The sequence below is a fragment of the Haliotis rufescens genome, unplaced genomic scaffold (genome assembly GCF_023055435.1).
Source record: "Haliotis rufescens isolate VD_foot unplaced genomic scaffold, xgHalRufe1.0.p SCAF_6, whole genome shotgun sequence".
In the NCBI taxonomy this organism is placed as follows: domain Eukaryota; kingdom Metazoa; phylum Mollusca; class Gastropoda; order Lepetellida; family Haliotidae; genus Haliotis; species Haliotis rufescens.
This window is the reverse complement of record NW_025964334.1, coordinates 4,009,700-4,032,475: the sequence shown is the minus strand read 5'-3', so window position 1 is coordinate 4,032,475 and position 22,776 is coordinate 4,009,700. Positions and strand designations below refer to the sequence as shown.

The 22,776-nt window shown below is 43.4% G+C and overlaps 2 protein-coding genes across 3 annotated transcripts in view; one reads left to right on the top strand and one right to left on the bottom strand.

The window, feature by feature from the left end:
• Positions 1-22,776, top strand: part of LOC124113511 (tumor protein p53-inducible protein 11-like) — a 532,733-nt gene that overhangs the window by 9,888 nt on the left and 500,069 nt on the right. The gene's annotated exons all lie outside the window — the stretch shown is intronic.
• Positions 1-22,776, bottom strand: part of LOC124113510 (four-jointed box protein 1-like) — a 61,421-nt gene that overhangs the window by 14,899 nt on the left and 23,746 nt on the right. Inside the window, exons 1-3 of one of the 2 annotated variants that reach the window (XM_046473880.2) lie at positions 19,778-20,453; positions 14,312-14,674; positions 8,071-9,913 (exon numbers count right to left, since the gene is read on the bottom strand). In XM_046473880.2, the coding sequence (XP_046329836.1) occupies positions 8,071-8,806 (736 nt within the window). In that variant the 5' untranslated portion in view covers positions 8,807-9,913; positions 14,312-14,674; positions 19,778-20,453. Of the gene's footprint in view, positions 1-8,070; positions 9,914-14,311; positions 14,675-19,777; positions 20,454-22,776 lie in introns of those variants that run through there. The other variant, XM_046473881.2, reaches the window with a different exon arrangement.

Here is a 22,776-nt window from a genome sequence, read left to right as displayed (position 1 = left end):
GTTGCCGGGCCTTTATGGTTTTCCGTGCACACATTAGCTCGATTTCAAGTTATTTTTTTTCATTTCTGATTTACATTTGTACAGTAGTTTGATAAAGTCAACCAATTTGAGGGCATTCCTGGGCATTGGGGTAGGCTAGTCATTGGATCATCACACTGAAGACCCGGGTTTGATTACTGACATGGGTACAATGGGTGAAGCCCATTTCTGGTGTCCCCTGCCGTGCTATTGTTTGAATATTGCTAAAAGCGTCGTAGAGTCAAATCCACTCACACACTTTTTTAGCCATTACACTTTAATATAACTTTTAAGACACTCATCATCACTCTTTAAAGTTATTATACCCCACCCCCAAATTGGAAGAGGATATAAAAATAGGTGCTGTCCGTCGTCATGTTTCTGGAGCAGAGCTAAAAAAACATGAGAGATATCTTAACCAAACACGTCACATAGATAGGTCTAGTGGTAAACTGGTGCCTTTTGATAGTTTAGGATTTAAAAAAAAATAAATTTGATTTCCAAAGCAACAACTTTAACTTAGATTGAAAATGGTGGTAGTGCTAGTTTCCGGTTCAGATCTTGAAAACTGTACAATTTCTCTTGTAAGAATATACATTATTGGTAGCAAGGCATATGTTTTCACAATGTGCCGATGCAGCAGTTCATAATGAAAGTTGTCGATGCCCGTGTAGTCTGGGTGACCTGAATCTGTTTGTGCATCTTAGTCAGTTTCTGTTGATATTTGTACACTCTAAAGCTTTGTAATGCTACATGCTTCCTGCGCGGGACGATTCTGATATGATAAAGCAATCAATATCGATAACACAGGCATGTTACTCAAACACTGACGTGAAAAGACCTCCTTTTATCTCCCTGTTGTGGATCATGTAGTCGCTCTTGGTGGTGTTCCTGGTTGTCTTTACAATTGCTTCGCATTTAAGTGCAGCGTGAAATAATGTTTTGTGGATGAGATATTGATAAAGAAAGACCATCTGTTGTGCCAGAATGTAGGACAACTGATCGAGTTGATAGATCAGACCGATTGCCCAGCTCTTGATCCAGACCTGGATCTTGATGACCTGATAGATCCAGTGACGTACACATGGATCTAGTCGTTGGTGGTGACAACTAGAGGGATCTAGTCATTGATGGTGACAAAAAGATGGATCTAGTCATTGATGGTGACAACCAGATGGATCTAGTCATTGGTGGTGACAACTAGAGGGATCTAGTCATTGGTGGTGACAACCAGATGGATCCAGTCATGGGTAGTGACAACTAGATGAATCTAGTCATGGGTGGTGATAACCACAGGGATCTAGTCATTGATGGTGACAACCAAATGGATCCAGTCATGGGTAGTGACAACCAAATGGATCTAGTCATGGGTGGTGACAACCACAAGGATCTTGTCGTGGGTGGTGACAACCACAGGGATCCAGCGATTGACAGTGACGTACATCAACAGCAAGCCGTACATCACAAATAAGATGACCTTGGGATATATATATCCCACCAGGAACTCTGCTGAAATATTTGTTAAAATTGTTCAGGAACTTGTTCAGGTGTTCAATTCCCTATGTTGACAGCAACATGACGGCCCCAGTGTACAGATGGATGCACACTTTGTTCTAGTGTGTAGGGACAGGAATTAACCTGCATATAGCTGCTTCTTCGTTACATCGTGCCTGGAGCCTTTCTGACGCTTGCACCACACAGCTGAGAAACAATTGCATATGGGTGATGTTTCACTAAAAGATTAGTGAGAGTAGGTTGAAATCTAATAAAGAAGAATTCAGCTGAATCTTTGTTCACTTCTTGTTGTTAGTTGTTTTGTTTCATGGACAATATGACTCTGTAATGTTGGATCCTCTTTCCATGCTGTATCCACTTCTGTCTGTGAAGTGTTGGACTCTTGATTCAATGTTTGTAATGGCCAGGGACCATTCATGGAGTTTATTCAATTAATACTTAACATTTCCTGATTCCATTCTGTAGCTGTGTCTCTGCCTTTATGGTCTTTCCAAAACAACAGGCAGACAAATAAAGTATTCTCCATTTATAGTTTAGTCGATAGCTTTTGGCTCCAGTTGGTTGAGACTAAGTGTCACCTTAGCAGAACAAGTTATTGCAGTTTTAACTGGGAGGTAAACTGGGGAGACATTGCTACAGTTTTACGAGGGTTTGATGTATTGTTTTAGTTGACCAGCATGCACCTGCCATCACACTGCTGGGTTAGAGTAAGATCAGGCCATCTTGAATCAATTGTCATTTCTCTTCTTAAAACTGAGTCAGGGGCATGTCATTTTATTTATTGAAATTTTAGAGACAAATTGTTCACTCAGTTGTGTACATTAATTTTCAGATCCATGAAGATCTGGGGTAGAATAGGTCTTCAGCAACCCATGCTTGCCATAAAAGGCGACTATGCTTGTCATAAGAAGCGACTAATGAGATCGGGTGGTCAGACTCGCTGACTTGGTTGATGCCATCATGTCCCAATTGCGTGGGATGTCAATCACTGGATTGTCTGGTCCTGACTCGATTACAGACCGCCGTCATAGAGCTGGAATATTGCTGAGTGCAGCGTTAAACAACAAACAAAACAAACAAATGTTAATCATTAATGGATGCATTTCACTTGAAGCATGAATGTAAAGTAGTACTTTGTATATGGTGTACAGGGAGCACAGAGATGTTCTTCATTAGCAAAGTTGGGCGGTCGGGTAGCCTAGTGGTTAAAGCGTTCGCTCGTCACGCAGAAGACCCGGGTTTGATTCCTGACATGGGTACAATGTGTGAAGCCCATTTCTGGTGTCCCCCGTTGTGATATTGCTGGAATATTGCTAAAAGCGGCGTTAAACCATACTCACTCACTCATTAGCATAGTACATCGGGGCATTAGAATAATGTGAGGCAGTGTGTTTGATAGTCAGGCGGGCTTATAATTAATTTTTTACAGACTAAGACAGACTTACTGGCAGTTTAACATGGCATAATGCTGGATGGTGAGAAACCCTCGACTAGAATAGACGTCCAATTAAACATACATATCCAATTAGACAACTGGACCACAGGGAGATATCTGTATCTGATGCCATATCATCAATAATAGATCACCTGTTGATGTGGCAGGAAGGGAGACTGTCATGGTGTTGTAATCGTTAATTGAGTCGTTGCAGACAACACTGCGGTTGGTCCCAGAGGGCCGTTTGAGGGTTTTGTTGCTTCCAGAACACTTTGTTTCCAGATTATTCCAAATCGTATTACATCATTTGTGATGGGATTGCCATTTTCTATTCTTTTGGGCTATTAAGGGAAATATAAATATTAAAATGTGTCAGGTAGTACTCTAAAAAATATTAGTTGGTAGGTTGTTAAAAATATTTATTTTTTATATAATATGAATAAAATTAAGTTTAATGAGTTGTCTTGATAACTAGTTACAAATGTAATATGAATTTCTGGGTCTGAAGTGAAAGGTAGTTTGTTAAAAACTGTTTTTTCAATGTAAGATGAATAAAATAAAGTGCAAAGAGTTGTCTTGATAACTAGTTTAAAATTGAATTAGAATTTCTGGGTCTGAAGGGAAAGTTAGTTTGTTAAAAACTGTTTTTTCAATGTAAGATGAATAAAATAAAGTGCAAAGAGTTGTCTTGATAACCAGTTTAAAATGGAATAAGAATTTCTGGGTCTCAAGCGAAAGACTGGGAAGCGGAGTTGTTTTTTATTTCTACTATTTCACTTTCAAGTATATCCCTATAGCTGTTGACATGGAAACGACACAAACAATGGATCATGAATATATATTTGTTATCTAAGACTCTAAATGAAGATTTAGAGTGGACTTTCAGGAAGTAGATTATTCCACGGTGTGTCATCCCTTGAGGTGGTTAAGACTTGGGTGATACTTTGGGGATTGTCTGCCTTACATTTTGCTAATAACTATTATCTCTCAGACACTGGGAACGTATTCTAACCCCGTCATTAGGACTGGCCATTTATTATAGGGTGGGGTCATGAAGACAGGACAGTGAAAGAGGAGGGGGGTGTTGTGGGTGGGGTTTGCCAAAATGTGTCACTACCATAGTTGGGGGGGGGGAATGAAACAATTACACATAATTCCAACAAAGAAGTACCAAATTTGAACTTAATTTTGGAAAGTGGTAATTTATTATACGGTGTGTTTGTCATGAAATATGACACATGTATTTTGGGGGAGGATGGGGGAATGGGGGAAGGAGGGGCATGACAAAAGGTTATATAAAATAGGGAGGGGGTAACCTCATACTGTCCTGAGGCCAATTTCCCCCCCCCCCCCCCCAACAACAATAAATGACAAGTCTTTGAAAGGCATTTAGAAATGATACACTTGAGGAACAGAATTTAAGGATGTCAACTTCTTTATTATGAGGAACACAATGTTTTAGAGTATATACTTACTCCTTCATCAGGTGAAAGAAGAAAAAAAGAAGAAAAAATTAAATGACTAGTCCCATTATGATTCTAACCATGACATTGGCACTGATACAAAGAATTTCGAATATGGTGTCATAAGAGGGCGACTAACGGGATCAGGTGGACTGATTGCTCGTCACGGAGTCTGACCACATTTAGCCACCTGTTACAACACGCATATCCTGCTGGGGACCTATGTTGTTTCCTGGAATCATCACGGGTGTATTCTATGTGTGTTTTCGTCCGTCACAGTTACTGATAGCTGTTGAGTGAGGCGAGGTGAAATGGGGTTTAACGTCGCGTCCAAGATTATTGCACTTATATAGCTTGCGTGTATGTGTGTGTGTGTGTGTGTGTGTGTGTGTGTGTGTGTGTGTGTGTGTGTGTGTGTGTGTGTGTGTGTGTGTGTGTGAGTGTGTGTCCGTTTCTGTGTCTGTGTCTGTGTCTGTGTCTGTGTGTCCGTGTCCGATTTATAGTGCTAGCCCACTGAGATACCATGCCGCAGTTTAACATGAATACCCCACTCAGACACAGTATACTGACTCCGAGCCGACCAGTCCTTGTTAATGCTGAGTGCCAGACAGGATAACAACAAGTACCATCTTTTAACATCTTTTGGTATTACGCGGCTGGGGATCGAACCCCGGACCTTCCGCTCTCCGGGCGGACGCTTTACCACAAGACCATATGGTGGTGGTCCTGCTGAGTATGAAGCTGCCTGATTAGCTAATTAGCTAAACAGTCAGTTCTGGATGTAACCTATCATAACTGTACAGGTCGATACATTGGAGTCTCCTTTATGCCTGAGGTTATCATCAAATTACCTGAGTTTTGGGTCCATTGTCATGTTACCATGGCAACAAAGCAGATTGTATTATCTGGAATGTAGCGTCAAGAGTGTCAATAGTAGGCACTGCATCGGCGGAAGAAATCAGGCTGATAGTGACATATTGGTTATTTCAGTTGCAATTTTGTCCTAACGGGAATATAGCAGTCATTGTAACATACAGCAGATCCCGTTAATCAGGGTGGTATACTTCACAAAACAACTTCATTTTGTTCTTCTAGCACATGGCACAAGTGTGCAAACTGTTTGTTTTGTTTTTGTTTGTTTGTTGTTTAACGCCGCACTCAGCAATATTCCAGCTATATGACGGCGGTCTGTAAATAATCGAGTCTGGACCAGACAATCCAGTGATTAATATCATGAGCATCGATCCACGCAATTGGGATTGATGACATGCATCAACCAAGTCAGTGAGGCTAACCACCCGATTCCGTTAGTCGCATTTTACGACAAGCAGTCACCTTTTACGGCAAGCATGGGTTGCTGAAGACCTATTCTACCCCGGAATCTTCACAGGTCCAAACTGTTCGTTATGACGATAGTACATTTCAGTGTTTGCACACATATGATAAGGAGCTTTTCTTTACTTTGGGATATATTTTTTTTACTTGTTTAACCATGCGTTCAGCAATATTCCAGCTATATGACAGCGGTCTGTAAATAGACAAGTCTGGACGAGACAATCCAGTGATTGACATTATGAGCATTGATCCACGCAATTGAGATACGATGACATGCATCAACCAAGTCAGCGAGCCTGACCACCCGATGCCTCTTACGACAAACATAATCGCCTTTTTAGTCAATCATGGGTCGCTGAAGACCTATTCATAACGGGGATTTGGGGATGGATGACCATTGACAGGCCAAATGTGACATTGACTGGTAAATTGAAGGGCTGTCTGTCCCAGAGGTGGGCAGAAATATGGTATGCCGTTTGACTTTAGACCATTGTCTGACCCCGACAGTATACATTCTTTCAAATAGCCAGTATGTTGTAAATGGATCACTGAATCTGTCAACGGAGGTGTATTGAAAAAACATGCCGGGTTTCCGTTCTAAAAGACATGCAGATATTAAGTCTTGTCACATGTGGATTAGCTTTCACCAATCTTAGCTACCTCGTCTACTTGCCCAATACAACATGACTGTATCATGCCGACATTATCCAACTTGGCCATGTGTTTCAAGAACATGTGTACACTATGGAGTCACATTGTCCTGTGCACAGCACACAGGTCACTAGGGGCGGTCTGGTATCCTAGTGGTTAAAGCGTTCGCTCGTCACGCCGAAGACCCGGGTTCGATTCCTGACATGGGTACAATGTGTGAAGCCCATATCTGGTGACCCCCGCCGTGATATTGCTGGAATACTGCTAAAAGCGGCGTAAAATCAAACTCACTCACTCACTCACACAGGTCACAGGTCACAGGTCACGTGAAGTTGAGTAGCGTAGTTGAATTAGTGACCATGTTTGGCAGCATAAATCTGCAGAGATTATTTATAACTTGACTGGTTAGACAAATGCAAGTGTCTGCGTTACATGTTTTTAAAAAGAATTTATTGATAAATAACTGACTGGAATAATTATTTTATACTTAACTTTTGATACTCTGAATCTTGGAGAGACATTAAGCATCCATTCCCTCACTAATTAACCCAGCACTAACGAGGATGTAACTGCTTGCAATGTATTCTTAATTATGGAAGATCTGAATTCCTGACTAATTGGTTTTTAAGCTTGATATATTGTCTTTGAATGTCAAAGAGGAAATGTTGTTTCCACATTTAGCCCTTTAATTGTGCCTAAGCTTGCACAGGTCTCTGATGAAATGAGTATTAGTTTCAACCTTAATTCCTCTATTATGTCCCTGTTTAAGACTGGCGTCCTGTCCACTTATCTACACTTGGCTATTACCTGTGTAAGGATAGAATTACTGTACATCCATGGACTAGACATCATTCAGTGCAGCCTTGGACTTATCATTCAGCACAACCCTGTCTCATCCAAAATTTCATCTCAAATTACATCAAGACCAACTTTTGTCTTGTATCTCGGGGGCTTGACCACTGCCACTGCTGGGTGAATATATCATGATCACCGACTTTTGCCATTCCCATTGTTTTTTGTATTTGGAACTGACAACTACTATCATATTACATACTGCCAGTGAATATTGTACCACCACTCTATTGTGTACTGTCATTGAATATTGTACCACCACTCTATTGTGTACTGCCATTGTAATTGCTGTGCAGTAATTTGGATTTATTTGTAAACCTAGTTAATTTTGTAGTACAATTGTTGATTGCATACCATTTGTTGGTTTGAGTTCTTTTATGTACCCATTTCTGGGGAACTTATTGTTTCAATTTGAGAATTGACATGTGACAGTGTAAAACTGGAACAATAAGCATGAAAGGCCAGGGGTTGACCCTTGGAAAAACCCATATGTGAACCTTAGATATGAGTGAATCCCAAGATTCAAAAACTACAAAAGCAAACATCAACCACCTCAGAACCCTTTCAATTTGAACACTAATTGCTCTTGCGGGCTGACATGGAAAAGGTTACTGAAATAAAATAAATATTATTTTTGGAGAATTGGGAGTAAAACTTTCCCTTTTCACTACTAATAACTGAAATAAGGGGATAGAAAAGTGCTTGCTCTAAAATGTTATGCTTCATTTGTGAAATTTCTAGTTGAATAAAAAATAAATAAAAACAACTAAAAATAAGTTGATGACTTTCAAACAGCCTCACCTTTTGGAATGAGTTGCTCAACTTGCGGCGACCAGTATATTGCGTCCACCACCACTTGGTGTGGGAACATCTTTGTCACTGCTTGAGTCACGGTAGGCACACCGACCTCCTGGAAGTGTAACGGCGGTTTTGTGAAAACCTCTTTGGATGAATTCTTCAGATTATCAAACACATTTGGAGGGTTTCTATCTGCAGCATCCTCATCATAGTCTTCGTCTGGGTCGATGTCATCGTCCTCAAACTCGTCCTTCTCATCCCCTTCTTCGTCCTCATCCTGAATCACCACCTTCTCAATGTCCTCTTCGTAGGAGTAGTCGTCGTCGATGTCTTTTCTCCGATTTGGGAACAAAAATTTATCAACCTTCCTAAACACAGCTGGTTTATCTTTTGCCATTCTGTCACTTTCAATAACGATGCCATGCTGCATTCTCTCCCTTTTCCGCGGCAAGACGACCCCCTTGCGTTGACCATACTCTGAGTCCTGGGCAGCCTGGGGCTTCCTGTCCACCAACGGTGACCCTGCAGCATGGATGTAGTTGTTGTCGTGCTGCTGTGACAGTTGCCGCAGCTTCATCCTGTACGCCGAAGGGTTTGCTGCGCTGACATGAACATCCATGTCACGGTCGGAATTGTTGAGCTGATGTATCATCACATTGAGCAGTAACACAAAACAGAAACCGAATGAGAAGATTGTCAGAAAGAGGGTCTTCACCCTCCTCATACTGAAGCTTCTCATGGTGTAGGAGTAGCTAGATAATGCTTGTGGATATTTTGGATTTCTCGGGATCTGTAATACTGATCATTTTGACTGATTTACCCACGGAGGATGATGACCATTTAAAGCTTTGTTTCTGTCATTGAATAAATTGAAGACATCCGTCAAGTAGCCACGAAACTGCACACTGTTTAATTGTGATTAACATCCAGTCTTGAGCACAATATGAACTTGTCAGAATATAACTTGGTGCATTCCCCTCATAGCAGGGTGATAACACTCAGAATGAACTAGTAAACTCACAGCAATGGAGGGAAACACAGTGTGTTACAAATTGTTCCCCACTAATGCCCATGTCATTGTGTGGTAGGTCCAGCTTCTGTTGACTTTCAGCCCACCTGCAGGACACAAGCTTGCATGGGAATCCACTGACCCCTAGCAATGCCCACCTATTGTGATATGCTTGCTGCAGCTGACAGGCCAGACAGCACCTCGTTCAGTGTGTCCACTCAAGTGGGCAGTTGACCAGAACTCGTAATTGGGTCCGTCAGATAACAATGGGTAGTTGATATATTTCCATTGACATCACTTCAGTGTTGTTTCTGTATTCATTGCAGTTAAATTAACATGGGGTTGTGGTATGCACACCTGTTATCACCATCCGACAGGTGTAACACACACCTGAAATTATCCTGACAGGTGAAACACACACCTGTAATTAAGAATGTGCACTCTCCCAACTGGACTGTATTATTTTATTACCTTCATCCATGGTGATGGAAGTAGAGGCATGTCCTTGCTCCTTTAACTCCAGGTGGTGCTGAGCACCGTTAATCAGTTCAGCACAGGTAATCTTTTATTTAATGTGATCAGTGTAACACTTGTTTGATCACTCTTGACTAATCCCTGGGAAACTGGCTAAATCTGATAATACCTTTCAACACAAGTGTCAGATCACACTGTTGTTACCGTGAAGTGTCTATCACTGGCTGTATTCCACAAGGTAGAGACAGTATCACTTGTTGCTTAGTATCTGTCAGTCCCTCGCCTGTAGCACACCTGACCGGTGTGTCTAGGTTACATTATTGTATGCACAGGTGTGCCAGCAACAGGTGATCATCAGAATGTCTGAAATTTAACAAAATAGTTGTGACCAAATGACATTAAATGGGATTAAATATTCAAATTGTGTGGATGAAATTAAAATTAAACATATTGCCGTACCAGGCCTCTACTTTAATTCGCTTTTCAGCCTCACGGATTGAGGGAGTTGTGTGTTAGGGAGTTGTGTGTGAGGGAGTATGTGTGAGGGAGTATGTGTGAGGGAGTTGTGTGTGAGGGTGTCGTGTGTGAGGGAGTTGTGTGTGAGGGTGTTGTGTGTGAGGGAGTTGTGTGTGAGGGAGTCATGTGTGAGGGTGTTGTGTGTGAGGGTGTTGTGTGTGAGGGAGTTGTGTGTGAGGGAGTTGTGTGTGAGGGAGTTGTGTGAGGGTGTTGTGTGTGAGGGTGTTGTGTGTGAGGGTGTTGTGTGTGAGGGAGTCAGGTGTGATGGAGTCATGTGTGAGGGAGTTGTGTGTGAGGGTGTTGTGTGTGAGGGAGTTGTGTGTGAGGGAGTTGTGTGTGAGGGAGTCATGTGTGAGGGAGTCGTGTGGGTGGGTGTTGTGTGTGTTGTGTGTGAGAGAGTCATGTTTGAGGGAGTCGTGTGAGGGTGTTGTGTGTGAGGGAGTCAGGTGTGAGGGTATTGTGTGTGAGGGAGTCGTGTGTGAGGGAGTCATGTGTGAGGGAGTTGTGTGTGAGGGAGTTGTGTGTGAGGGTGTTGTGTGTGAGGGAGTCGTGTGTGAGGGTGTTGTGTGTGAGGGAGTCGTGTGGGTGGGTGTTGTGTGTGAGGGAGTTGTGTGTGAGGGAGTCGTGTGTGAGGGAGTTGTGTGGGTGGGTGTTGTGTGTGAGGGAGTTGTGTGTGAGGGAGACGTGTGTGAGGGAGTTGTGTGTGAGGGAGTTTTGAGTGAGTGAGTCATGTGTGAGTGAGTTGTGTGTGAGGGAGTCATGTGTGAGTGAGTCATGTGTGAGGGAGTTGTGTGTGAGGGAGTCATATGTTAGGGAGTTGTGTGTGAGGGAGTCATGTGTGAGGGAGTTGTGTGTGAGGGAGTCGTGTGTGAGGGAGTCATGTGTGAGGGAGTCTTGTGTGAGGGAGTTGTGTGTGAGGGAGTTTTGTGTGAGGGAGTCGTGTGTGAGGGAGTTGTGTGTGAGGGAGTCATGTGTGAGGGAGTCGTGTGTGAGGGAGTCATGTGTGAGGGAGTCATGTGTGAGGGAGTTGTGTGTGAGGGTGTTGTGTGTGAGGGAGTTATGTGTTATGGAGTCATGTGTGAGGGAGTCATGTATGAGGGAGTCATGTGTGAGGGAGTTGTGTGTGAGGGAGTCATGTGTGAGGGAGTTGTGTGTGAGGGAGTTGTGTGTGAGGGAGTCATGTGTGAGGGAGTCATGTGTGAGGGAGTCGTGTGTGAGGGAGTCGTGTGTGAGGGAGTCATGTGTGAGGGAGTCGTGTGTGAGGGAGTCGTGTGTGAGGGAGTCGTGTGTGAGGGAGTCATGTGTGAGGGAGTCATGTGTGAGGGAGTTGTGTGTGAGGGTGTTGTGTGTGAGGGAGTTATGTGTTATGGAGTCATGTGTGAGAGAGTCATGAGTAAGGATGTTGTGTGTGAGGGTATTGTGTGTAAGGGTGTTGTGTGTGAGGGAGTTGTGTGTGAGGGAGTCATGTGTGAGAGAGTCATGAGTAAGGATGTTGTGTGTGAGGGTGTTGTGTGTGAGGGAGTTGTGTTTGAGGGAGTTGTGTGTGAAGGTGTTGTGTGTGAGGGTGTTGTGTGTAAGGATGTTGTGTGGTGTGAGGTATTGTGTGTAAGGGTGTTGTGTGTGAGGGTGTTGTGTGTAAGGATGTTGTGTGGTGTGAGGTATTGTGTGTAAGGGTGTTGTGTGTGAGGGTGTTGTGTGTAAGGATGTTGTGTGTAAGGGTATTGTGTGTAAGGGTGTTGTGTGTGAGGGTGTTGTGTGTGTGGATGTTGTGTGTGAGGGTGTTGTGTGTGAGGGAGTTGTGTTTGAGGGAGTTGTTTGTGAGGGTGTTGTGTGTGAGGGTGTTGTGTGTGAGGGTGTTGTGTGTGTGGATGTTGTGTGTGAGGGTGTTGTGTGTGAGGGTGTTGTGTGTGAGGGAGTCGTGTGTGAGGGTGTCGTGTGTGAGGGTGTCGTGTGTGAGGGTGTCGTGTGTGAGGGTGTTGTGTGTGAGGGTGTTTCGTGTGAGGGAGTTGTGTGAGGGTGTTGTGTGTGAGGGTGTTGTGTGTGAGGGAGTTGTGTGAGGGTGTTGTGTGTGAGGGTGTTGTGTGTGAGGGTGTTGTGTGTGAGGGTGTCGTGTGTGAGGGTGTCGTGTGTGAGGGAGTCATGTGTGAGGGTGTCGTGTGTGAGGGTGTCGTGTGTGAGGGTATTGTGTGTGAGGGTGTTGTGTGTGAGGGTGTTGTAAGTGAGGGAGCCGTGTTTATACTACAGGTACTATATTACAACAACTACAGTGTAATGGTGGTGTGAGGGAGTCGGGTGTGAGGGAGTCGGGTGTGAGGGAGTCGGGTGTGAGGGAGTCGGGTGTGAGGGAGTCATGTGTATACTGCAGGTACTATGTTACAACAATTACAGTGTAATGGTGGTGTGAGGGAGTTGTGTGTGAGGGAGTCGGGTGTGAGGGAGTCATGTGTATACTGCAGGTACTATGTTACAACAATTACAGTGTAATGGTGGTGTGAGGGAGTTGTGTGTGAGGGAGTCGGGTGTGAGGGAGTCGTGTGTATGCTACAGCTACAATATTACAACAATTACAGTGTAATGGTGGTGTGAGGGAGTTGTGTGTGAGGGAGTTGTGTGTGAGGGTGTCGTGTGTGAGGGAGTCGTGTGTATACTGCAGGTACTATGTTACAACAATTACAGTGTAATGGTGGTGTGAGGGAGTTGTGTGTGAGGGAGTCGGGTGTGAGGGAGTCGTGTGTATGCTACAGCTACAATATTACAACAATTACAGTGTAATGGTGGTGTGAGGGAGTTGTGTGTGAGGGAGTTGTGTGTTAGGGTGTCGTGTGTGAGGGAGTCGTGTGTATACTGCAGGTACTATGTTACAACAATTACAGTGTAATGGTGGTGTGAGGGAGTTGTGTGTGAGGGTGTCGTGTGTGAGGGAGTCGTGTGTATACTGCAGGTACTATGTTACAACAATTACAGTGTAATGGTGGTGTGAGGGAGTTGTGTGTGAGGGTGTCGTGTGTGAGGGAGTCGTGTGTATACTGCAGGTACTATGTTACAACAATTACAGTGTAATGGTGGTGTGAGGGAGTCGGGTCTGAGGGAGTCGGGTCTGAGGGAGTCGTGTGTGATGGTGTCGGGTGTGAGGGAGTCGTGTGTATGCTACAGCTACTATATTACAACAATTACAGTGTAATGGTGGTGTGAGGGAGTCGGGTGTGAGGGAGTCGGGTGTGAGGGAGTCGTGTGTGAGGGAGTCGGGAGTGAGGAAGTCCGGTGTGAGGGAGTCGTGTGTATGCTACAGCTACTATATTACAACAATTACAGTGTAATGGTGGTGTGAGGGAGTCGGGTGTGAGGGAGTCGTGTGTGAGGGAGTCGTGTGTGAGGGAGTCGAGTGTGAGGAAGTCCGGTGTGAGGGAGTCGTGTGTATGCTACAGCTACTATATTACAACAATTACAGTGTAATGGTGGTGTGAGGGAGTTGGGTGTGAGGGACTCGGGTGTGAGGGAGTTGGGTGTGAGGGAGTCGTGTGTATGCTACAGCTACTATATTACAACAATTACAGTGTAATGGTGGTGTGAGGGAGTCGGGTGTGAGGAAGTCCGGTGTGAGGGAGTCGTGTGTATGCTACAGCTACTATATTACAACAATTACAGTGTAATGGTGGTGTGAGGGAGTCGGGTCTGAGGGAGTCGTGTGTGAGGGAGTCGTGTGTGAGGGAGTCGGGTGTGAGGAAGTCCGGTGTGAGGGAGTCGTGTGTATGCTACAGCTACTATATTACAACAATTACAGTGTAATGGTGGTGTGAGGGAGTTGGGTGTGAGGGACTCGGGTGTGAGGGAGTTGGGTGTGAGGGAGTCGTGTGTATGCTACAGCTACTATATTACAACAATTACAGTGTAATGGTGGTGTGAGGGAGTCGGGTGTGAGGGAGTCGGGTGTGAGGGAGTCGGGTGTGAGGGAGTCGTGTGTATGCTACAGCTACTATATTACAACAATTACAGTGTAATGGTGGTGTGAGGGAGTCAGGTGTGAGGGAGTCGTGTGTATGCTACAGCTACTATATTACAACAATTAATGGTGGTGTGAAGAGGTCCATACAAGGGGAGGTTTGAGGAAGATCCTCTGTCCTCAGTCACACCACACTGTATGTTCACAAGGGGCTGACTTGGAGGAGCGACCAGTCACTACTCTTGAGTCAATTGCCTTTGTGCAGGCAGGGAGTTGACGAGCCACCCTTTTCAAATTGTGTGTACCTTTCTGTGTTTGATGTGTTGTCGACAATCGCACTTTCAGCAAGCGAGACTTGGCTCCTTTGCACACAAGCCCATCATTGTAAACATTCCATCTTACGCCTGGGAGTCAGAAAAACATGTCACCCAGTGCCTGCAAACACCTTCCTCTTTGGAGACTGCAACATCTGCGACGGTGGTGATGGGAGTAGTGGAGGCATGGCTGTAACTGATGACGCAGCATGGATACTAGGGTGTTACCATCGATGTAGATCTGGAGGAGCTCTTCTAGCAGGATTCCCTATGGTTCAGGATTGGTCTCAATGCTTTTGGCATGTTGATGAACTTGGTGAAGGATAGTCGTCTTAGAAACTGTACCGCCAGGATCTGGAAGCATAAAGGATTCTAATTTACAAAGATCTGTGACAATTTTGAATCTCTAAACATTTTGACCTTTTGCAGATGATCCAAGCTTTTTTTGAGCATAGACCGAGGACATATCCAAGATATCTCAAAAGGGTTGTAGTGGATTTGGGTCAATATTTTGGGGATATTCTGGTTTAGTGAGGGTGGGGGGTTGATAAACAACTTGAAATAAAGTAAAGAACATCTGATTCTTTCATATTACTATAGTTAATCTATCTTGCCGTGATGAGATTCTTTCATATTACTTTAGTCAGTCTATCATGCCGTGATGAGATTCTTCTATATTACTTGAGTCAGTCTATCTTGCCGTGATGAGATTCTTCCATATTTCTATAGTCAATCTATCATGCCGTGATGAGATTTTTCCATATTACTATAGTCAATCTATCATGCCGTGATGAGATTCTTCCATATTTCTATAGTCAATCTATCATGCCGCGATGAGATTCTTCAATATTACTATAGTCAATCTATCATGCCGCGATGAGATTCTTTCATATTACTATAGTCAATCTATCATGTCGTGATGAGATTCTTTCATATTACTATAGTCAATCTATCTTGCCGTGATGAGATTCTTCCATATTACTATAGTCAATCTATCATGCCGTGATGAGATTCTTCCATATTACTATAGTCAATCTATCATGCCGTGATGAGATTCTTTCATATTACTATAGTCAATCTATCATGCCGTGATGAGATTCTTCCATATTTCTATAGTCAATCTATCATGCCGTGATGAGATTCTTTCATATTACTTTAGTCAATCTATCATGCCGTGATGAGATTCTTTCATATTACTTTAGTCAATCTATCATGCCGTGATGAGATTCTTCCATATTACTTTAGTCAATCTATCATGCCGTGATGAGATTCTTTCATATTACTTTAGTCAATCTATCATGCCGTGATGAGATTCTTCCATATTACTATAGTCAATCTATCATGCCGTGATGAGATTCTTCCATATTACTTTAGTCAATCTATCTTGCCGTGATGAGATTCTTCCATATTACTTTAGTCAATCTATCATGCCGTGATGAGATTCTTTCATATTACTATAGTCAATCTATCATGCCGTGACAGAGACAGATTAACTACAGAAATATGAAAGAATCAGGTGTTCTTTAAATTTATTTGAGTAGTGTCTATGGTTTCTTCAGTTTGGCTTATGTCAGTTGCCCACTATAAACTTAAGAAAGTGGGGAACCTGGATCCCTGAATACAATAGAGTGGTTGAGTAGGGGAGTTGTATTCTTGTGGGATCGACCCTAACTTGTCTGAGCTATGTAAGTTTGTTGATGAGGCTGCAATTTATATCAGCTCAGATCAAGACTAATCGATCAGTGCAAGAAGATTTTTGGCTTCTTGGCCGTGGGCTATTTATCTGCCTCTCAATGACAATTACTTCAACAAGAATCATAGATCCTGACTGCACTCACAACTAGAAAACTAGACTAGCATTAAGTCCCAGAAATGAAAATATTATGAAAAATAGTTTTATGGTTAAATTGTCTTTTAGAATGTAATACCTGGGAACCCAGAGAATGTCGACATGGAATTTACACTTAGCATATTGTGGACTTGCTTGGTCCTTTACGGTTATTTTTGTTTCACGTTCTGTGTGAGAGACGACAGAAAAACATTTATGTACGGGTAAAGAAAGACGGATCTGCCATTATTATGAGTCAGAATTCTAGCAACAAAACCAGTCACTCCTGAGGCAGGTTTCCAAAAGGCAGATCAAGTCCACATGAAGCCGTGTTACACAAGATCCATCTGTCGTGGTGCTGGGCGTGTATAACTGTCAACAGTCACAAGAAGCTGGGGACATAACAAACAGAGGAATCCCCAGGTTTCACAGCCACATCTGATCCTAAGCTCAGCATCTCAGTTCTGATAAATATTCTATATTAGTTTCCTGAGCACAGTGTTTAACAGGCTCTTATTGTGTTAGATGACAGACCCTTATTGTGAGAGATGACAAGGATTTAGTGGCAACAGATCCCAGTGCGAGACCCTGGGTTCCTGCATCAAGATCGAGGGAGGTGATCGCAAGCCAGACTTACAATAAATCAATACTGATTTCTTCTATTTTACCCTCCCTGACGAACGCTGATGATCCCTCGTTTGGTCGGGGATGACCAGTAGACGATAGGCGAAGGTGAGTCACATCGCCGAGGTCTAGTGGGTATATTCACAGATCTCTGACTCACAAAGAGGACAATGAAGACACGCACAGCTTCTTACAGAGTCAGACTGCAGAACGTTGGGGCGTTGGTGGCACCCTACGTGTGCCTCCAATCTGTGACTAATATGCATTTTGTCAATACTGTGTCAGGGAGCTGGGAAATTCATCATGCTGGTTTTCAAGCCTCTTGTCTCATAACTTTGAGTAGCTCTTTGAAGACTGTCAGATTCTTTCAGAAAACACATTTCGTTTCTCATCAAGGGACTGGAGGGACACAAAATTGCCTCTCGGAAATTTAAGAAATTTCAGCTAATGATAGGGTTCGTCTACGCATAGAGACTTCCATGTAACCACTTCATGGTTTTTGTCCATTCCGCATCCACCGAAATTTAATATTTTGCTAAAAATTAGCATGGCGTTTAATTGCAGGCATTTCAGATGTAAATTTGCAGATATTTCTTTACTTAACACATGCAGTGCAGCACATGAAGGACAGGACTCAGGCCTCTACTGTTTTATTGGACGGCTTAATGGATGGCGTTGAGATCTGATTACTGCAGCACCATGCTGACAGGACATTAATGTGTGCACTGAAGTGGACTTAATCCACAAGCTTGGGAGTCGGTGCTGCAGATTACCAGATCCCTTGACCTCCAGGGCTTGCCCAAGTTGAGTGAACCACCAACAAAGCAAATCATGTGCACGGTTTTGACACGGAGATAGGTGTGTTCAACATGGGGAGGTATTTACTTACTGATTTATCAAAATGAGTTGGTGTATCGGGCTCCACATCATCTGCGATATTTTATGTATGGCATGGCATTTGGCCAATTATGATAAGGCAGGAAAGGCAAACTTGAAGATAGTTGAGGCTGTACAGGCCATACCTTCGGGTATGATGACACACCAAGTCAGCCAGGCCCTTGTTTAGAAGAGGGATAGTTACAGTGGTGGGATTTTCCTATAATCTCCCCCTGGCCTCCGGATAGGATGTGTGTATGGGTGGTGGTGTGGGTGGTTGAGGGTGTGGGTGTGGATATGGTTGGTGGTATGGGTGGTGGTATGGGTGGGGGTGGAGATGTGGGCGGGATGGGGTGAGGGTGATAGCTACCAGACCAACCTACCTGTCTGTTTTGTAGCTTTGAGGGGGTCAAGCACTGTTATTCCATATTTTTTAAGAGAATAAAGCACTATGTACCGGCCTGTGAGGGAAATATATTTCTGTGGTGATAAATCCCTTATATCCCGCTGCAAAGCAAAAACTGAATGTTGTTTACGAGTCAATGCAAGTCATGTGACACAGCAAAGGTTAACCTCAACTCAATCGAACAGGTGTTTTGTGTTAATTTTCACTCTGTTGTAATTCTTTCACAATGGCAGATTGAAACATGTTGTCAAGATAAATTCATTGTAGCAGTATCAAGAGGGCTATATGGGGTTTTATGCGTCCCTCATTAGGTTTTATAACACTTGCCTCTGGCTACAACATATATTTTATTTTGACCGATATCCAGCCCTTGCAGGTAAGCTACAGAACTGTCTGAAAGCCTGATTTTAGCCGAAAATTTCTTCATCCTTAAATGAAGCAAATTATATTTTTTCCCAATTTTCTTGCATGTTGATTTGCTGATAACTGTAAGATGTACCAACTTGAACCTCTTATCGACATAGTGCATTAAGTCACATGACTTCTTATATCCTAGTCTCATCTCATTAAAGATTTGGAATTTGCAAAATGTAGAATAAAAAAGATAAAATAAGCAATAATTTTGCCAGCATACTAGAGGTGCATAAATATACATAAACTTAATCTTGACAATAAAATGGCTGTATGAAACTTCAACATGCAGTGTGCATGCATGCCCCTGCTTGCAACACCACACCATTATCTGATTGTTCTTATATAACATACAGGGGTTATCTGATTATCTGATTGTTCTTATATAACATACAGGGGTTATCAAGGATTTTAAACTAACTGCTCTTGGCAGACAAATTTGGGGGGAAATCGTTTCTTCAAATTGTGATTTTTTTAGGTTATTTTCCTAAATTCTGAGGTATTTTAATATTGCAATAATGTAATCATTGGCATGAGAGACTCTTCCTGGTGATTGGTTGCGTTTTCAGTGATACACAGTTACCTCTACAAAGCCATAACATTACGACAGTGATCAACAAACATTGCTCGTGATATAGTCAGAATCGAACAATCGACTCTGCTTTAAGCAGATATTTCTTATGAATATGGAAAGGGTTTTGTTGCTTTTATTATAACTACATTAAAATAAATAGGAAATTGTTTAATTTAATTTTTGGAATTTTAACAAATGTTTACTTCAGACTTGGCTGAATATCAAATATCGGGCCGGAGCAGGTCTAGATAAACTCCCGCCATATGCAGCTGAAAAGGATAGCGTTGAAGACAGATTGAGGAAGGAGTTACATGACAGCACGGTTGTCGGAATACTCCCAAGGGAATTCCGCTCAATTCTAATGAAATGTTCCCATGATCAGTATGTAGGAGACATCCAGGGTGACATTGATAACATGTCAGTAGGTTTTAAGAGGCTCGCTGCTCCCCTGATAGTGCCAAGCCTGCTGTAATTTGTATACATCACAATATCGGGCATTACCAGCATGAAATCTGACAGGTCTATCGAAGAGCTCACCAGTCAGGAAAACGATTACAGGACTATCTCCCTGGGAAGAGGCAGACTTTTAAACGTATTGATATTACATTATAACGGCTTTGAGATGTGGTCAGGATAGGGCAGGCTTGGAAGGAGCAGCTTATTGTTTGACAGCGATATTGAGGAGTGATGTGTTTAGTTGAGTGAAAGCTTGTGAGGACGCACTGTTGGTAGACTTACCTCACACATCCAACTCTATACAGTCGGGCCGATGATGTACTTGTCATCATGAAGTGTAAGATGTCACGTAAACCACCTTGCTTGTCGTCCTACTGCGGTGATGTGGTAGTAGTGTCTCCATATCATTCAGCCACACAGGCCGACGACACAAAGCCAACACATTCAGTGGGGACAAAATCATGCTCCTGTGTTAAAAAATGTCCTGTAGAAGTGGTTGTGTGAATGAGGGTGTACTTTGTTGACACCGTCCCAGTCATGAATGTAGATTGCTTGTCACAGAGCCCTCATGCCAGCTTACAGAGAATTTGTAGTCCGTCACGTTGTCTGCCGCAACTGTTGTGACGAGCTCTGCCTCAATCTCGGCTCTCCCGTCCTTCGATCTCCTGGCTAAGCCCTGTCTGTCCCTTCTCAAGGCTTAGTCTGCCACTGTGAGGTGTAAACTGAGGAGAGATTTACCCTCAACAGATAAACCCTCTTCAATCTTATTGGCTCATAGCCGTGATATGAATACCCAACACAACTGCTGTTTGAGGCTCCCCAGTGTTTCTTCTATTGATGATTTGCATGTTCAGTTGTCTTCAGATATTACATAATTTGTAGTGAGAGAGGGAGCAGCTATTTCCACAGGGCCTATCGATGCTGTTGTCGCTCTGTCCCAGACAGCCCTTTGTCCCGGGGACCTTCCCCTGCCTTTGTGCACCTGCCAACAGACTGTGTCCTCTCATCTACAGATGAATGACAAGGTGGAGGGCACACTGTCGCAGGCACACAATGAAGACACAAACTACCGACAGAACCCAGGAGGTGCTTTACAAAACTGCAGGACACTTTCTTTTTTTTCTTTATTTCTTTCAATTTTGGTTCAGCAAAAATGACAATATATTTGTCCTGTAGGAAACAGTAGTCCAGCTGTATAATTGCAGCCTGTTGATATTCAAGTCTGGGCTGACAAACCAGTGGCAGATGTTATGAGCAGCGATCGATGTCATTGGGGTACAATGACATGCAATTAACCAAGTCCCACTCCAAATCAATCTTGTTGCCTCTTAGGACAAGGAATAGAGTTCATGTCCTTTTCTCACTTGGATCCCCACTGGACAGTAGACTGTATGTATGGACACCTGAGCATCTGACTTGGGAGGGTATACTACAAGTTAAGTAGCTCTTGAAAGGACACATGAACACCTCACATTGGAGGGTTTACTACAAGTTAAGTACCTCTTGAAAGGACACATGAACACCTCACATTTGAGGGTTTACTACAAGTTAAGTACCTCTTGAAAGGACACATGAACACCTCACATTGGAGGGTTTACTACAGATGGAGTACCTCTTGTAAGGACACCTAACACCTCACATTGGAGGGTTTACTACAGATGGAGTACCTCTTGAAAGGTCACATGAACACCTCACATTGGAGGGTTTACTTCAGATGGAGTGCCTCTAGGGACACATGAACACCTCACATTGGAGGGTTTACTTCAGATGGAGTGCCTCTAAGGACACCTGAACACCTCACATTGGAGGGTTTACTTCAGATGGAGTACCCCTTGTAAGGACACCTAACACCTCACATTGGAGGGTTTACTACAGATGGAGTACCTCTTGTAAGGACACCTAACACCTCACTTGGGAGGGTTTACAGATTAAGTACGCCAGTATAGACCTCACTTTACAGGTTATACTACAGATTTCAAAACACCTGCCTGACTGGAGGCTGATTTCACATGTTGTAGGAAGCATAGTTAACCACAGTTTTGATGTCTCATAAAGGTGGTGTTCTCATTGATGGCAGCAATGAATAACTCCCAGCCTGTGGTGCATAAAGAGGGTCATTGTGGATGCAATGACTTCACTTGCTATTGTTTGTTCAGTATTAAATATCCAATTACATGTGCCAAGCCTCAAGAAAGGTATTATACAGGCGGCAGAGCTACACAGACGGAAGCTCTAAGGTTCCGTGGCACAGATACATTTTATGAAAGAGACAACATATCCTTTCAAGCATACATGGTTCTAAGTGTTAAGAAGTTTCACAAACAGGAATATTAATACACAGTGGCATCTGTTAATGTCAAATTTCAAGGGGCCAAAGAAAAACCTTTTACTTTTCGTTATTTTGTGTATTGGTTGGTTACCCTGGGCACTGAGTGTTTTAACTTTGTGTACATTAAATGTTTCACAGTATCTCCCCTCCCTTCACCACTTCTCAAACACATACATATTGCAGTAAGTGTGGCACGCTTTCCCCCACCCTGAACACATTGTAACACATATGCAAGTAGGTCTGGTAAGGTGACATCTGTAGGTGAGTCTACCCCCAAACGCCATACCCATCCCAGCTCCTCGACACGCCCCTGTACAGCTGACCCCTCATGAAATGATGGTTTATAGTTTACAGCCTCACCCCCACCCCACCCCTTGACACGCCCCTGTAACCTGACCCCTCATGGAATAATAGTTTATAGTTTACAGCCTCACCACCACCCCACCCCTCGACACGCCCCTCTAACCTGACCCCTCATGGAATAATGGTGTACAGTTTACAGCCATCACCCCCACCCCACCCCACCCCTCGACACGCCCCTGTACAGCTCACCCCTCATGAAATGATGGTCTACAGTATACGCATCCCCCGCCCCCCCTTCACACGCCCCTCTACAGCTGCCCCCTCATTGAGTGACAGTTAACAGTCTGTGTGTGCACTATCACCTTTCTTTTGTGCATTACGAGCATTTTTGCTGGTGAAGACAAAAACGTGCCAAATTTGCCTGCTTTGTGTGAGGACATTGTTTGGTATTCTCAGGTAGTGTGTGTGTCCGTGTTTAGCGGAGACACTGGTTGTACCCACTGCACCGACCACTCTACACACATCTCGCATTCTGGGGACTCGCGCAAATATTGAACACTGAGATGTGTGCAGACGCCACTTTATCACTCCTTTTTTATGTGAAAAAGTAATTGTTCCCTTTTAGGATGGCTTAAGTTCCTGTTGTGAT